This window comes from Alnus glutinosa, chromosome 3 (genome assembly GCF_958979055.1).
Source record: "Alnus glutinosa chromosome 3, dhAlnGlut1.1, whole genome shotgun sequence".
NCBI lineage: Eukaryota > Viridiplantae > Streptophyta > Magnoliopsida > Fagales > Betulaceae > Alnus > Alnus glutinosa.
In genome coordinates, this window is record NC_084888.1 from 467,879 (window position 1) to 485,059 (window position 17,181).

Consider the following 17,181-nt stretch of genomic DNA (forward strand, 5'->3'; position numbering starts at 1 on the left):
GGCATTTACAAAAACGTGTTTTGAACTTTTTTAATGTCCTATCCCTTCATAGTGGTGTTATAATTGCTGATGCGCTTCAAAAGAGTTTCATTAAGTGGGGAATTGAGAATAAGGTGTCTACAATAACAGAAGACAATGTAAGAAACAATGATGTGGCCATTCGAATTTTAAAATATGATTTTGCTTTGAAAAATACATTATTTGTTAAGGGACAACTCTTTCATATATGTTGTTGTGCTCATACCACTAATCTGTTAGTGCAAGATGGTATTAGTCAAATTGGAGATATTGTGAATTGTGTTAGGGATGGTAGAAAGTATATAGTTGCATCGGAAGGTAGGTTGAAACAATTTGTTGAAATTGCAAAGCAGTTACAATTGTCTTATAAAAAACTGATTTTAGATGTTCCTACTAGGTGGAATAACACTTATATGATGTTTGCTGCATTAGAGTTAAGGGAGGTGTTCCCAAGGTATGAAGATAGGGATCAAAGTTTTCGTTGGGTGCCAAATGTTGATGATTGGATTAAAGTTAAGAATGTTTGTCATGTTTGAGAAGTTTTTAATGAGGTGACAAAGATAGTATCATGGAGTAATTATCCAACTTCTAATTTATTTATTCCTGTGATTTGAAGAATAAGAGATGTGTTGGGTAAAAAAATATAAGGATGCCAATGTTTATGTAAGAACAATGGCAGAAAAAATGTATTTGAAATTTGAGAAGTATTGGGGGGAATGCAATCTGCCCATGGCTGTTTGTGCTGTTTTGGATCAAAGGTTTAAGTTGAAACTTGTACAATTTTATTTCTTAGAAATTTATGAAGAGCCTAAAGCCACTAGAAATGTTGAAAAGGTACGTAGTGTTTTAAATGAGTTGTAAGGTGAGTATGTTGATGCCCACAACTTAACTGCTGCCCCAACCCGTGGGCATTAAAGTAATTATAATTCTACTTTATCTTCAATTGATGGTTCACCTGGTGGTGTTCAAAGGAGCACTAATAGTGGAATGGCTATGTTTAACTCTTTTGTAAGAAGTGTTGATACCGTTTCAACTTGTGAAGTCAAATCTGAAAATATATTTGGAAGAAGATGTTTATATCTGTGATGAGGGTGCTAATTTGAAGTTTGATGCTTTTGAGTGGTGGAAATCCAATCAACATAAGTACCGCATTTTATCTAAGATGGCACGGGACATCATTGCAATTCCTATCACTACAGTAAGTTCGAAATCTACATTTAGTACTGGTGGAAGGGTCATTGATCTCTATTGTGCATCTTTATCTACTAAAAATGTTGAGATTCTGCTGTGTGGAGCTGATTGGGTTCGAGCACTACATAGACTTAGTAAATCTTCTAATGTGAGTATTATAATTTGTAGGTGTGTTGTTAAATGAGTTTTAGCTTTTCCCTTAAATAAATAGTAACCAATTTTTTTTTTGGTAGTTGGATGAACCTTCTTTGGTGGAGATGGAGTTGCCTTAGTGCTGGATTGTGGAGTATTTTTTTTGTTATAGTTAATGATATGAAATTCTAATATATATTTATTTTGCTATTCTGTACTTTGCCTTAAAAAAAATAACTCATCTACTTTTTTGTTTGGTTATTTTAAGTAGATACTTGGTATGGAAGTGGACTTGAACTATTCTGGAAGTGTTGTATTTGGGTGAAGTTTTTGTTAGTATTTTGTAGGCTCATGGTAAGTTGATTCTGTTTTATTTAATGGTCATTTTGGACTCATTTATACACTGGTTATACATTGATTATGTTCTGTTTACATGCTTACTTTTTTTTTATTATGATTATTAATTTCTTACTAATTTTTTAATTTTCTATTGTAAATGTGTAATAAACAGGCGAAGAAGCTAATCCCTACCTCCTGGGGGATTTGCTGCATTGCCATAGTGCCTTGTATTTAAACTTGTTTATTTTGTAAGCTTGACAATTAAACTTAATTTTTTTGAATGCTTGTGTAGTGTAGACTTTGTAGTTTACTAGTTTATGTTATTTTGTATATGTTAAGATGTTATATTGTTAGCTTGAAGCTTTGCAAGCTGGCAGCCTTGGCAGGTTAACTATTGACTAGTTTTTGTTGGAATTTGTGAGATGGGGACTATCTATCCACATGGATATGCTACTGGACTTGTTTTTGTGAATGTTAGAACTTCGATAACTTAGATTTGTAGTTCATGTTTTCTATGTTTGTATATTTGGATGTTTTGGAAATTTGAAATTCTTGAGAATCTTGTTAGCTTGAAGCTTGGATAGACCATTGATGGATACTTGGATGTGTTAGAAAATTGAAATACTTGGAATTCTTGAGAATGTAATATGGAATTTGTTGTTGAATGTTGGCTTTATGAAGTGAGTTGTAACTTGTAATTTGTTGTTTGTAGTTTGTAATTTTTAATTTGTATTTTGTAAGTTGTAATATGTAAATTAATGTAATTTGTTATTTGAAAGTTGTTGTAATTTTGTAACTTGTAAGTTTTAAGTTTTAAGTTGTAAGTTGTAAATTGTAATTTTTAAGTTTAAATATTAAGTTATAAGTTTGATAGCTTGTTAACATTATGAATGTTGAGAATCAATGTTTTAACTTTCAATATTTCAGTTTAAATTTATATATTTTAAATTGCTTTGAATTGAATGTTAAATCTTGTTATAATGGCTTGAAAGTGCCAAAAAAAAAAAAACCAAGCTCGAGCTCGTTCATTTCAAAAATACATAACGAGTTCGAGCTAAGTTTGAAACTCAAAAACCCTTAATGAGCCGAGCCTCGAACAGAATTTTCAAAATTTTTCGAGCTCACAAGCCGAGTTTGAATAGACTAAAAAAAATTCGAGCAGGTCAAAAAAAGCTCGAACTCGGCTCGACTCAATTCATTTGCAACCCTAGGGATCAACAAATCAAAATTAGTTTGGTAAAATTTTAAGAAGTGTTTTTTAAAAGAAAAATGGTGTATATGTACTTTCAAGTGCTTATTTCTTGATGTGATAGTTTAAATCACCATCGATATATCATATATAGATTAACTTGTAGAATATTTAATGGTGATTTTCATTGTCACACCAAAAGCATAAGTACTTAAGAGTATATGTAATATTTATCTTTTGAAAAATCAAAATTGAGAAATATTTTTACAAAATAGAAGTAAATAAAAAAAAGAAAGGAAAAAAGTGTTGTTCACAAAGGTGGTGCCCCAGCCACCACTAAGGTGGTCCACTATGGTGGTGATTTGGTGGTTTTGGCGGCCACCACGGAGTTGCCAGATTTTTTTGAACAATTTTCTCTTTGGAAAAAAATATGATATATATATATATATATATTAAAAAAATTGTTTTGTAATTTTTGAAAAGAGTTTTAAAGTTTGTTTCAAGATATGCGTGAGTAATAATAAGGCCGGCCACACTTAGAAATTCCCCTGGTTAACTTATATTTGAAAAAAGAAAAGAAAAGGGTTTTTAAGAAGTTTACCAAACGGCCCTTCGAACTCTTCGTTTAATGTGAAGCTACTAGGCTACTAGCTAAGGTAGAGACGATTTCAAAGTATGAATAGCAACAAGATTTTTTGTCGACATCAAAGAGCACAGCAAACACCACCTCCATGGACCATGTTAAAACTGTCAAGTGTCAACACAAGTACACAACAGCAATGATCTCCCCCACCTGCAAACTCCAAACACCCGCTTATGATGCACTGCCATACACATGATAAACATCCGGCCTCTCTGGACTGCCCCTAATGCCTTCCACAGTTCCCCTCAATCCTTTGTGCCTCTTAAACTAATTTCTTTTTCTTTATTTTTTTTCTCTTCAGCTTCGCTTTTTGGCTGAGATTACGCATTTATTTTATTTTCTTTCTCGCCCCTATTGCTTTTTGGCCTAGAAAAAGCAAACACATTTGCATATTACACCCCCACTTATCCCCAAAACCAAATTAGCCCATTAAATTTCCTGAAGAAAAGCCATTAGAAAAAGAGTTTCTTTCTTTCTTAGTATGGCTAAATGCCCAGATCTGTGTCCTCAATTCCTCATTGTTTGAGGATAAAGCTAGGCTTAATGGAGTGGGTCTCCTTTCATTTCTATGAAAACTCTAAACACACCAAGGCTTTGCATTAGTGGTTAAATTCTTTTCTTTTTGGTTCAGTTCTTCTTGTTGCAATAGAAATAACAATCTCTGCAAGGAAGCTTCTTTCCTTCTATTTTACGGATGAGTCTATGGATTTGAAATATACGGCTGGTTTTCTGGGGTGGGATTTTATATTTTCGTATGAAGATTAATTGGCATTAGGGGAAATTCAAGGCTTTTCCAAAATTGCAGCAAGGTGTGCATTACTTCGTTGAAGCAGAGAAATGATTCAATTGTTGTTCTTGGTTTTGTTTGCTGAGGGTGTTGTGGCATTCCTTCTATTGGTCAAGATTGGGCCATTGAGAGAGCTCGTGATAAAAAGTTTGGATCAGCTGAAAATGGGTAAAGGTCCTGCTACAATGAAAACCATAGCTGGTACCATGTCGGTCATTCTCCTATCAAGCCTTATGAGCATTGTTAAGATCCAGAACAAGGGTGCAAAGCTTGGCACCATGTCACCCATGGATCAGGTTCTATGGAGGACCCATTTGCTTGAGGCTTCACTCATGGGTATGTTTTTTCTCTTTCTCTTTTTTCTTTTTTTTGGATTTTTTTTTTAATTTCTTATTTCTCGATTTCACTATGTAGAATTTAATTTAGTTTCTTTATTTAATAAATTTTTTATTGTTGCACAGTAATATGGTTTTAGACGGAGGAGACTGAGGTTTCCAGTCTTTTTTTTTTGTTTTTTTTGTTAATAAAAATTCATCAAAACTAAAATGAGTACGCAAGGAGGGGGTGAGACCCTTACAATTGGGTGGTAACCCTTCAATTTTTTTTTTTTTTTTTAATTTTTTTTCCCAAAAAAGCCGCATCGTTTGATTTCAAAACCACTACTACACCCCTTGACAATGCGTATGAGCCATCTGGAATAGCCATCAACATGGACTTTGGTATACCAGTTGGTGCCTTCACCCTTTTAATGTCTAACCTTGGATCACCATTTGTAAGGCAGTGCTGAATAAAGTGAAACACAACCTTGTGGAGTTGTTTTCCACTCAAACTCAAAAGTCAAAACCATGTTCGTCCATTTTACCACCTATGTCCCTTCCCAATCCTCTGTTAGGGTCAAAGCTATCAGGACCTTGACATTGCCACTCTATCGACAAGAGCTTTAATCTGGCTCTGCTCATCAGCTATATTACTTGACTGAATAGATAGAACTTCATGAATTGCGCACACATCATTCCCAAAGTCATCCCACCCTGAATCTTTAGGATATTTCATGGTAGGAGCATTAGTATCTTCGATTATGTTAGAGTCATCATTATCAATCTCATCTACATTGCCATACTAATCTGCCTCAGCATCACCACTAGGATAGGGCTCAGACATAAATTCATCTTTTTGCTGGTCATCTTCTGAACCCTTGAATTGAACCGAATCAACAATTGAATTCCAGTTCCAGCTGATTACAGGTTGTGTTGACCAAGTATTTCTATAAGCCCTTCTTGGTTCAAATCTGATATGCAATTCTCTGACAAAAGCCACCCAGCTTGGGGTGGCAATTCATGTTCGCGTGTCGGGTTCGAGTTGTGTTAAGACATGGGTATAAGACTATATAGTTAAATCATAATCCGACCTATTTAATTAAATGGGTCAGACCCCTCAACCATTACCTGCTAATTTAGTGTTGGATTTGCGAGTCGTTTAAAAAATTGCCAGTCCTAAACGTCGCTGGTCGGATTTGGGTTGTTTCGATGCATGGATATAAGATTATATAAGTCAACTATAACTAGACTCATTTTATTAAACAAGTCAGACCCTTTAACCCTAGCCTGCTAATTTCGTATTGAGTTTGTGGGTCGTGTCAAAAATTTTCAGCCCTGCTCCCAGCTAGTAAAGCAACCTAATGCCTTTTCCTCTTGAAACCAAACCAAAGCATCACCTTTCATGTGGTAAGAAGCTCTCAAAGGGGCGCCTTAAACTTTCAATAAGACTAGATTTACTTATTAAAAAATAAGCCCTCAAAGTCTTTTGATAAGAGGGATTTTGATAGTAAGAAAATAATTGGTTGGCTTTAGAGATCCATTTGGTAGGGTTTTTCCCATAAAAATTGAGAAAATCCAACCTAAGGATGTTAGCCAATGATCTTAGGTTTTCTGTTATTTGGCTCATCTGTAAGGCTAATTCCTCGCATCTCTTTTTCTGATTTTCTTGTTGCTGCACTCTTGCCACCAAAGAATATGAGAATTTGGAAAATCTTGTATCCTCTTCCATGGTAGGATCAAAGGGCTTTGATACCATTTGTAATGGTGAATTTGTTTTCTAGGGTTTTTGATTGAATTTGTTTGATGAATAATTGTGTAGAAATGGTGAGATGTATATCAAATTGTAATCTTGTTAATGTAATTGGGATGAAATGAGACGTGAATTAGAGAATATGATGATTAGATGAATGAATTAGGTGAGGAAAATGACTTGTTTTGAGGTAGGCAGCCTCCAAGAGAATAGAGAGAGAAGATGAATTTCAAGATAATACTTTCTGCCTGATTTCATTGATTTTCCTCGATGTATTTATACAACACTACTCAATTGGATCAGTTGCTCTAATGAACTTGCGACAAAGCCTAACACATGAACAGAAATGCTACCAAAATTACAAAGTAAATGGCCCTTTAAAACTGAGCAATTACAAAGAAAGCCCACTAATCCTACTAAACTGATTACACGGCCCAACTAACCCACTAGACCCGTTACAGACGGGAATTCACGTAGGATGCACACACGGGGTACGGAGAAGGGACTAATGGTGGCGGTGGGTGGAGGGCAGTAGATCTAACTTCCAAAAATGGAAAGTAAGCAAAAGAAAAAAAAAAAAAAAAAAAAAAAAAAAAAAAGGAAAAAAAGGAGAAAGAGAAGGGGAGGGAGAAGACAAAAAAAAAAAAAACTACCATCTGATGAGTGGCGTGTGAGATCCACGCGCAAAGGGACGACATGTAGAATTCACATGTGGTTGGTGGAGGGTGCGGGGGATGATGGTGGCAGTGGGTGGAGAGAGAGGGAGTAGGGTAGATCTAACTTCTAAAAAGGTAAAGAAAAAAGGGAAAGAAAAAGGATTAAAGGAGAAAGAGAAGGGAGGAAGGAGGCGGGACGAGGAGGGAGGGAGGAGAGAGGAGGAATCTCTACTAAGAGAGATTGAAAAGCTTCTCTCTCTAGGAAATAGTGAGAGAAGTGGGTTGACTGAGGTTTACTAATGGATAGAAAAGTACCCCCCCCCCTTCTCCCACCCAGGTCCCTTTTAAAATGAGGCATTTGAATTTCATTTTATGTTCAGATTACGCTTTCCAATTGTTCCTGAATTAGTGATCTTGGAAAAGTATATAAAATGTTTGAACTATTTTGAGAAAATGGTTGAAATATGATAAGAGCATAGCTCTGTGACAAATCTGATGTGGGCAGAGATAATGAGGAATGACATGAAATTTTAACATAAATGTGGCCCCAGATGGAATAGACTTGGCAAAACATATAGGTGCCATTTACCCAAGATACTTGTGCCCTTTTAAACTGGAGGACGTGGTGTTTTGCAGAAAGCTGAGATAAGCATGATCCTTAACCTTCTGATTGAGGACATTTTGCCTGTCTGTAGTTCCACATATATCTAAAATGCATAAAAAATAGTAAGGCAAACATGATAATCTAGAACAATTATTTAAATAGTGTATACTGTGTTAAATTACAGTTTCTTGTTCACTCAATCAGTCAATAGCATCTGGACTTATTATTTTTCTTAAGAAGAAAAAGAAAGAAGTCCTCCTCCCCCCCCCCCCCCCTCCCCCTCAAAAAAAAAACAAAAAAAAAATTGTAAAGGTTTGGAGAAGTAATGTCCCATTTACACATCTAGAATTGTAGTAAAGAATCCCATTGGTCGTGACTAGTGTGTCCAATGCTTTTGCCACTGAGTTTTCTTGTAGAATAAATATAGTTTGTCTGAGTAATTTTTGAATGGCCTTACCTAAATCCTGTAAATTATTCATGTGTTATCCCTTTATCACATCGTAGTTTTGTCCCTCATGAACATATCACAAAGGTTTTGAATGCATTTTTGGAAAATACGTGGTTTGATGATTATACAAATATATTGATAGATTGTTTGGTTGTGAGAGTATTATGTGGCTTGAGAGTGGCTGAAAAGAATGGTCTGTTTCACCTGGTTCTTTCAATTGATGTGGTATGGTAAAACCATAAGCATTTAGTTTTCAGTTTGTTTATGCAGTTGACTGTGTTGAAAATTTCTCGACAAAGTTAATGTTCAGATAATCTTCAGTTTTGGTAGGATTGAGAATAGAAAAGAAATGAAGAAATGATGAGGTAAGGCAATAATTGTTGTCGCATCAGATATCAAAGTCTTTTATTGTAATTAAAAATGTGAGTCGCAATAATTTTCATTTTATGAAGTGACTGGAACTCTGCAACATGATTTGTTTGAAATTATGTCTATTGCCTTCCTTTGTCCAAGTTATTTTCTAGTTGAATTCTTTAACCAAATTCATACCATAGAGTCTGTAGTTCATTGTTAAATTTAGTGTATTTCGGCAATAATTTTCATTTTATGAAGGGACTGGAACTCTGCAACATGATTTATTTGAAATTACGTATATTGCCTTCCTTTGTCCTAAGTTATTTTCTAGTTGAATTCTTTAACCAAATTCATACCATAGAGTCTGTAGTTCATTGTTAAAATTGGTGTATTTCGCAAAAAATTCACACTTTTCATTCATACACTAGTATTTATAGGAGCACATACAATGTTCTATATTTAGGGTGCCTCGCACTAGGACACTGGTGCAGACCAGTTTATACGTGGCTTCATCAAGTCAAGCAAATTGATAATCATGAAACCAAGCAGAGCAGTCGGAGTAAAACTGCCGTATCTTTTGATTCCAATATCAGATGAATGCAACCTTGGTGGCATTGCAAAGATGATTCAGAGGGCTGAAATTTGTATTTCATTAAAAACTTCTAATTTCAATGTTTACTAGGTCAAAAAGAGCTGTCAACAGAAGTCCAAAAATTTGGTGCAAAAATCTCGCTTGACTCTCGCTTGAGCGAGATTGTGACTAATCACAGGACAAATTTTGCTCGACACTCCCGCACATTAACTCAAGGGAGTTTGTGATTATTTTAATTAAGGCTAGTTTGTAATTTTTCTTTCAGAGCTGCGTCACTAACTTATATTTAAGCACAATAAGGACAACTTGACCACTCAATGTGTTTTTATTATCAGTTTTATCTGTAGGAACTACTCTTGAGAGAGCTTTCCCCTTACTCCCTATAATTCTTGGAATTTTCGAGGATTTATAGGAGAGTTGCGGGTTTTGTGTTTGTAGTTTCTGCTTCCCACTACGCCACGCTGCATTGGTTGGTATCAGAGCCATAACGCACTGCATCAGTTGGTATCAGAGCCAAGCTGCATTGTATTAGACACCTCATAGGGACACGTCACTACTTTCTAGAATAAGGACCCTTTTCCCTTTCTTTCTAACACTTGCCCTTGAGCTGGAGCTTATATATCATGTAAGCCCAACTTGTAACATATGAACTCTTATTGACACAAAGACTTTGTAAACAGTCATCTGCAGGCTGAAATACCATCAAATTGGTTGAAAAACATAAAGTACCGGTCGAAAACACCATGAAATCGGCCTTAAAGCCACCAAATCAGTCAAAAACAAACTGAACTGTCCGGAAAATTGTCAAAACTGGCCGCAATAACATTTAACTGACCAATATCAGCAAACTGGACAAAAAACAATATGAACGCCGAAAAACTTAGCTGAACTAGCCGAAAACGTTTGAACCGGCCGAAATACAACTAAAACTGGCTGAAAAGGAACAGAACTGGCCGAAACATAACTAAAACTGGCTGAAAAAGAATAGAGCTGGCCAGCACTGGTAACCGGCCAAAACATTGCCGGAAACCTCCAAACTGGCCGAAAATGAAATGTGAATTTGAAGTAATTATTGTTTATTCCTTGTTTTCGAAACATATAAAGTCAAAGTACATTCGTCACCTAAGAGCATCCCCAACAAGTTCTCCAAACTTTAACAAAATTTTAGATAAAAGATCTACTTTTGTTATTTTGACTACTACTTTTAACAAACTTTCTACACCGAACTCTCCAAATATTTCTCTATTTTAACTAAATATTAAATTTTTATTGGTTTTAGGCAACCACTCCTAACAGATGAGGAGAGATGAAAAGTGAAAAGTGAAGTGAAAGGGGAGAGGAATTAAAAAAATGATAAAAAAAAAAGATTGAATAGCTCATTGAATTTGTGAGCCAACTTTGGGGTGGAATTCTGACGAGACAAAATAGAAAAATTATAGAGAGTTTGCTGAAATGAGTTTTTTTTTTTTTGAGATATTCACCAAAATTTAGTGAAAACTTTGGAATAGAGAGCTTGTTGGGTATGCTCTAATGTGCACGAAAGAATGGCAACCAACCCAAACCCAAACCCAATCTTGAATTGAATGTTGGATGTTATGATTGCATCCCACATGATATGACCTCCATTGACATTTTCTTTCACCCATGTCTAACCATGTCAAAGGAAGTCTAACCGTAATGGTTAGAAGCTACTGTGAAGCCTGGATTTGTCTACATGAAATCATGAGTTTGTAAGGGAATGTTTGGGTAACAATTGCTTTTTTATTATATTTTATTATTTTTCAAAAACATGTTTGTGTTGTTTTTTATACTTCAAATTCTACTAAGATTTTATTCAACTTTTTCTAATTTTATCTCAGATTTTCTAAACCATCAAAACATAATTTCAAAAAACAAGTTCTCTCGGTATTCGCAATTTTGAATATAATACAAAATAGTAGAATATAATACCAAAAAAAATCGCACACCCAAACGAGTCATAAACATTTTTGTTGATAAGTTTATTGCAGAACTTTAAGTTGCATGTATTCTGTTAAAATGCATTCTAGTCATGGTGCCTGACAGCCAGAATGTTAAATTAATTGGTTGAAAGGGCTCATAACATTGATCATATATGGCTGAAGTTGAAACTCTAAATACATGTTAATCCATTGTTCTCCTAACTTCTTAGCAAGATGGCCACACCCACTAAGAGATTCAACCATATTTTTTTCATTGGCTAGTCACACCCACACCCACTTAGATGCTATTCTATTATCTGCATGTTTGTATATAGTGTGAAACTATAAAATATCCGTGTGTATATAACTTAAAAAAGTCATTGAGTACAAAATCATTTGGTAGTGAATATGGTACTCTACATTTACAATCTTAATGATCTCAAATATATGTATAGTGAAAAAGTAGGAGCTTGTTGGGACTTTTTGATTGACATTCTGATATTATGTAAGCTAGATAGGGAGGTACTAGTCTCACTACTCATGCGAGGACTTAAATCAGGTGTCCACCTATACGAGGATATGGTTATATAGACGACATATTGAATGTTGGTGGCTTCTGTTCATGCTAAATATTGGTTGGCTTTATGAGACTACCAGCTTCTGTGAAGTGACTTTATCTACTGCTTACTTTTAACTTGATTGGCCACCTCAAGTAACATGAGTTTTAAATACCTTTTGCTTATCTTGGTTGTATGATGCAGAATACTTTATCCCTAGACTATGTGAACGAATAATGCAGCTTCATTACATGTTTTAATGTAATTTCGTAAGAGTAGTAAATTTTGGTTAGAAGTCACTGCTCATAGTTTTGAATGCTGTTCTCCAATTTGAGTTTCTCTGGTAGTGTCCACTTACCAATTAGGGAGTGGCACATCATGTTTCGGAGCACTCTGCTCTTAGTTTACCAAAATACAGCAAACATTTAGGTTGAGGTTTTCCTTCATCAACTATCAAGCAATGCTTGTCTTATATTGATGTGGTGCATTTTGATTGTTGGCAGGGCAATGGAGATATCTGAACCAGCAGCTAATTTCTCATTATATAGTCTGCGTTAATTTCCTTTCAGATCAGTCTCACCTTTGTTTTCTGAAAGCCCGCATTTGATTTTGCAGGTTTTACCCTATTTCTTGGATTCATTATTGACCGTTTGCACCATTATCTACAAAAGCTTATTGGGTTGAGGAGTAGCGTGGGAGCTTCAAAAGAGGAAGTTGAAAGGCTTGAGAAAGAAAAGATGCAGCTGAAAGAAAAAGAGGAGAAGTCTTCCAAGGAGTTAAAGCTGCTGCAAGAGGAAATTGCGACTCTATCGGAGAATTTGAAAAAGCTGAAGCTAGAATCTGAAGAGAAAGATAAGAGGGTTGAAACTGCTGAAAGCCATGTTGCTGCCCTACAAAAACAAGCTGCAGATCTACTTCTTGAATATGACCGTCTATTAGAAGACAACCAAAATCTTCAGACTCAAGCTATGGGATATAGAAGTTAATGTTGAAAGACTCCAAGGAATCAAGTTTTGGGAGTTAATTATGGTCGTTGGTGATGTTGATGATACGTCTCCATACTGCAGGGAAATCGTCTTTGTTTGGGCCTTCCAAGCGGAAAAGGGGATGGGATAGGTTTTTTCTTGGGGGCCAATACTATCGAAATTTTTGTTAACTTTTTTTAAAATTTTGGTTAGTCCACCTCGATGCTGTGTTAGTTGATACCAACTATTCTTCCATTTCTGTTTTTCTGGAATAGATATATTGTAACTCAATTTAGATTATTAATGAAAATCTGATCTCCAGCCATCTGCTATATATGCAGACAACTTGTGTACCCCTTTGGCCTCGGAATGTGGTATTGATCACGCACCCTCATCTCTTAAACACTCTGTTCATTGTTGAGATATGCTAGATTGACTAGCTTTGGATAATTCTGCTTCATCAGGAAAACAAATCTTTTAAAGAGATCGATTTAACTAGTCTAAGAAAAAACGGATTGAGCTTTAGAAAGTCCTTGCGTATTAGAACGAGCAACGGATTGAGCTGCAACGCATGAAAGCTGTTGCTTGTTGGGGGTGAAGTTCATGTTCTATTATTTCGTATCAAGTAGGGATCCTCTATATAGCTCATTGATGGCTTTATTCGTCCGAAGCTGTCATCCAGAATATGTCCCTAGTTCGGTGAATCTCTGTGTCTATATATTTTTTTGTTTATCACCCTTAAACATATATTTTTTTTTTGTGATTAATCAAGGATCAACCATACTTTAGTCTTAACATAGTTTTAACTGAAAGTCATTCATATCCCAATTAGAAGTTGCACTGGAATACTCGCATAAAAGTTAGATGTCATTCTCAGAGAAAGTCATTGACCATGGTCAAGGGCTGGTTATAGTCCGGACAAAATAACACGTGTGCGCTATCGCCATATCCATCTATTATTGATATCCATTCCAATTTCCAAGTGCTTTGGTGCAGATATCTATGCCCTGTGTGTCAACTGAAACTTGGAAAGCTTTTAAATCTTCCAAGGCTGTTCATGGCAGCCGTGCCTTGTACTTCACCCAATAGGGTAGCTTTATGCCTGCCTTTATAGATTTTCTTTTTTGAACATTATAGCTCTTCGTTGTACTTGTGACTCTGCAGAAATTAAAACTGACAAGAAAATTAAAAATAAAATCTTTGTTAACTTGGAACCTCACCAAATTAACAATATGGAAGAACAAATTAGCGTTTTATTGGTTTTGACAGCGTTTCATTGGCCTTTGTGACTTCTCACCACCAAAAGAAAAAAAGAATCATGCCTCCAAGAAATAAATATATTTTTATTTAATCATAATTTGTCTATTACAATATAATATTATACTTAAATAGGCTCATAGACTAAACCCAAACCTTAATGTGACTCACTTTGATCTAAAGGCTAAGCCCATTATTAAATAACAAATAATTTAAGCTAATGTGATTGAATTTGGTCTTAGCCCATTATTAAATTACAAATAACTTAAATCTTTGGGTCAAGCTCCATAATTTAATTCAAATAAAACTCATAATTTAAATAAATTAAAGACCTAATTATTATTGTCACTTCCTGGATCAACGTGCTTCGGACTTCTTGTGAAAACCGAATCTCCTTGATATTTGGCTTTTTCAGGTGCGTCTGAACTTTTATAAAGACGATGCCATTGTCCTATATTTTATGTATAAAGCTTCCTAGCCTTCTGCAAAAACTATGGTAGAAGCTAATAATGTTACCCTTTATCTTCTCATATATATATATATATATATATTAGAGGTCATTTGGGTCACTTGCTTTCAATCCCTTCCTTATATATATATATTAATCCCTCCTCCTTGTGAAGGTTACGTACACTTGATCCGATCCTGCTGCTAGATTTTTATTAAAACAATTGAAATGTTTACTTAATAAGTTAATTAGCAGCTTCTAATTTGAAATATATATTTTGTATCATGTTTTTTCATCGATCTTCTTTTATTCATTGGCATTTGGGCATTAATCCATGTTAAAGGAAGATAAAGAAATACGAACGTACTTTGTAGATCGAAAGTAGATCAAATTAGGGAATAGATTTTGATTTAATTTATTGAAGTTTCTTGGAAGTTTCTGCAGAAGGCAGTACAAGAATGCCAAACGCAACACGCAATCGGGAAAGTTCAATCTATATGTCATCTACGTAGTTCTAAAAGGCAATCATGGAGAGATTACCGACCGTTGAGGGATGGTAGGAGTCCGTCCCGAAAAGTTTCATGTTTATTTCACAATTCCAATCCCAATAAGTAATTAGTATCACCCTGGCCTACACTTTTCATTCTCAAAAAATTAATATAATAAAGCCAATCATTTAATTGAATTTAAAAACAACAACTGAAATTTCATCAAATACAGCACTTCAACCCAAAAATGGATAGGTTTTATTCCTTCCCTACAATAATAATTGCGAGTGATCATCATGTGATCGATTACTTCCATGTTCAAAGCATATAAGCTCGGCCTCGATCTCCAAACATAATTGTACGTTTCTAAATCAGGAAATCTTTTTTCTTTTCACTCATCTATTTAATTAATAGTCCTTTTAATTTCTCAATCAAGAGCTGACCCACGCTGATGATTGATGGGCTGGATAGTTGTCTAGCGAGAGTGGGTCGTCGTTCGATACCCACCAAAAATAAGAGAAAAAGAATTGTTAATTGAGTGAGTCATTAATTAACAGTATAATAAGGCTCGAATACGCTACATTAATTACATTTACAGAGTATTGGCAATTGAACACTGCTAGCTTGCACAATATGGTTTAATTAGTTCTCAGGGGCAACAAATTTGCTCAGATTTGAACGTACGTACGTTGCTTGCTCAGATTAATTTGCATGAAGCAGAAAGCACTTCACCAAGTACATAAAAGCATTCAAGTAAATTGAACTTCCACTTGGATCCTGCCAACCATCTCCTTCACAGCAGCTGCAATCTCATTCACTGAGGTTAGCTGAGACTCATCTTCAACCTGTCTCAAAGCAAGAACAATTCCATATTCATATTGGGTTTTCAATTTTCGACAAATATAAATATGTGACATGCAGTTTAATTCTATTAACTCTTTTTTTTTTTCTTTTTTCTTTTTTTTACCTTAACACAGAAAGAGTAAAGGACCATATTCTCAACGGTAGTGACATTGAGGTGAAGAACAATAAGGTGCAAGGAGTGCAACCCGGCAACCATTTTCAAGAGCTGTTTTGGATGTTTTCTTGATTGTACTTTGATATTGGCATGGCGTTCCACCATTGTCACTTCAATGTCTGCAATGGCTGAATGCTTCTCGGCCATTGACTCACTGGATTCAGTGGAAAAGGCGGAGTACTGAGGGAAGGTAAAGAAACCCGAGAAGACGGAGGACAAACTGCCGTCTGGTGGTTGCTTGCTTATTCTCTTCTGGGCTTCCAGGGATTGGAGGAGCTGCTCAAGCTCCTTCACATAATTAAGGGCTCCCCCTATGATTGATGCTTGGTCCCCCTAGTGATCGATCAGATGTGTGTGTGTGTGTGAGAGAGAGAGAGAGAGGTCAGAGAGATCAATATATATATATATATATATATATATATATATATACACACAATAGAAGCTAAGACAAGCATTCTCTTAGGATTAGTAATTTCAAAAGGCTTTTTTGATCTTTAACATGATATTTGAATAAAAAAGTATACCAAAAAAGTAGTATCAAAATGGTAGCCAATCAATTATTTAACGAAGGAAATAGATCAAGAGTACCTTTTGCACATAAGAAGGAGGCATCATAGACCTAAGCACGGCGAGATAGTCGTTCATTTGCTTCCTTCTATTGCGTTCCACAGCAATGTGAATCATTCTCTGATTCTCCTTTTCTTCCTTGTTCTTGGTGCTTCTGGTGCGCCGTCTTTTTAGCCTGCCCATGGTCGCTGCTGGAGCTTTCAGCGAAGAAAGCCCTTGAGCCAAGAACCCAATATTAGCGGTGCCATTCTCCGGGAAGGAAGTGTTGGTGCCCGGCTCCTTCACACTAGCTTGCACCATTGAAGAAGGAGAATATTCTAAATAATTATTGTCAGATGTTTCAAAGCATAGTTTGTCTTCTTCAAGACCAAGGCAATAGCTCCCAGGTCCACCTCCTCCTAATACATAGGTATCGCTGAAGCCATGACTGTACGAGCCCTGTTGGTACACCAAAGCTTCGAGAGCCATTACCTCTCTCTCTCTCTCTCTCTCTCTCTCTCTCAGAGCAGTACAGCAGACTACCGCTGAAATACAAAATCAAGAGGGTTTTTTTAAAATCTCTTAAACAGGCCAGGAGGAGCTAGCTAGCTAGAAGTGTTTCGAGTAGTACTATATATATTAAACCAAACTCCCAACCTCTCTTCAATTTTAAAGGCCTCATTCAATCTAATAATTTATAAACAAGAGCAAGTTGCTGTAGCCACGTATTTTAAAGACAATTAAGTTGTCGGAATATAATTTAAATTATTAAAATGACAATCTTTTGTCGTCTTAGGATAACTGATAATTTAATATGTTTTCAAAGCGCTTTTGACTTCACAATTTACTCCCAATAATTCAGTTAAAAAAATATCACATGTTAGGAAGATGACTGGTTGAGGGAGGGAGAGTTTGAACCCAACATAAGAAAAAATATTAAAA

The 17,181-nt window shown here is 35.5% G+C and overlaps 2 protein-coding genes across 2 annotated transcripts; one reads left to right on the forward strand and one right to left on the reverse strand.

Moving 5' to 3' along the window:
- Nucleotides 1-3,580: 3,580 nt before the first annotated feature.
- On the forward strand, nt 3,581-12,827 carry LOC133862325 (uncharacterized). Its single transcript, XM_062298112.1, has 2 exons — nt 3,581-4,635; nt 12,133-12,827. Exons 1-2 carry the CDS (start codon nt 4,350-4,352, stop codon nt 12,501-12,503), a joined length of 657 nt encoding a protein of 218 aa, XP_062154096.1. The 5' UTR covers nt 3,581-4,349; the 3' UTR covers nt 12,504-12,827.
- A 2,398-nt stretch (nt 12,828-15,225) lies between these two features.
- LOC133863786 (transcription factor bHLH94-like) lies at nt 15,226-16,881 on the reverse strand. Its single transcript, XM_062299880.1, has 3 exons — nt 16,282-16,881; nt 15,643-16,026; nt 15,226-15,520 (listed from the first exon to the last, which is right to left on the reverse strand). Exons 1-3 carry the CDS (start codon nt 16,726-16,728, stop codon nt 15,425-15,427), a joined length of 927 nt encoding a protein of 308 aa, XP_062155864.1. The 5' UTR covers nt 16,729-16,881; the 3' UTR covers nt 15,226-15,424.
- Between the last annotated feature and the right edge of the window lie 300 nt (nt 16,882-17,181).

Bases quoted from the DNA above. Each gene is read 5' to 3' on its own strand.
- LOC133863786 (XM_062299880.1), bottom strand. From the start codon at position 16,728: ATGGCTCTCGAAGCTTTGGTGTACCAACAGGGCTCGTACAGTCATGGC. The intron at 16,027-16,281 runs GTACTCTTGATC...ATCGATCACTAG, and splicing joins CTCCTTCTTATGTGCAAAAG to GGGGACCAAGCATCAATCAT. The intron at 15,521-15,642 runs GTAAAAAAAAGA...GCTTTGAGACAG, and splicing joins TTTACTCTTTCTGTGTTAAG to GTTGAAGATGAGTCTCAGCT.
- LOC133862325 (XM_062298112.1), top strand. From the start codon at position 4,350: ATGATTCAATTGTTGTTCTTGGTTTTGTTTGCTGAGGGTGTTGTGGCA. The intron at 4,636-12,132 runs GTATGTTTTTTC...TTGATTTTGCAG, and splicing joins GCTTGAGGCTTCACTCATGG to GTTTTACCCTATTTCTTGGA.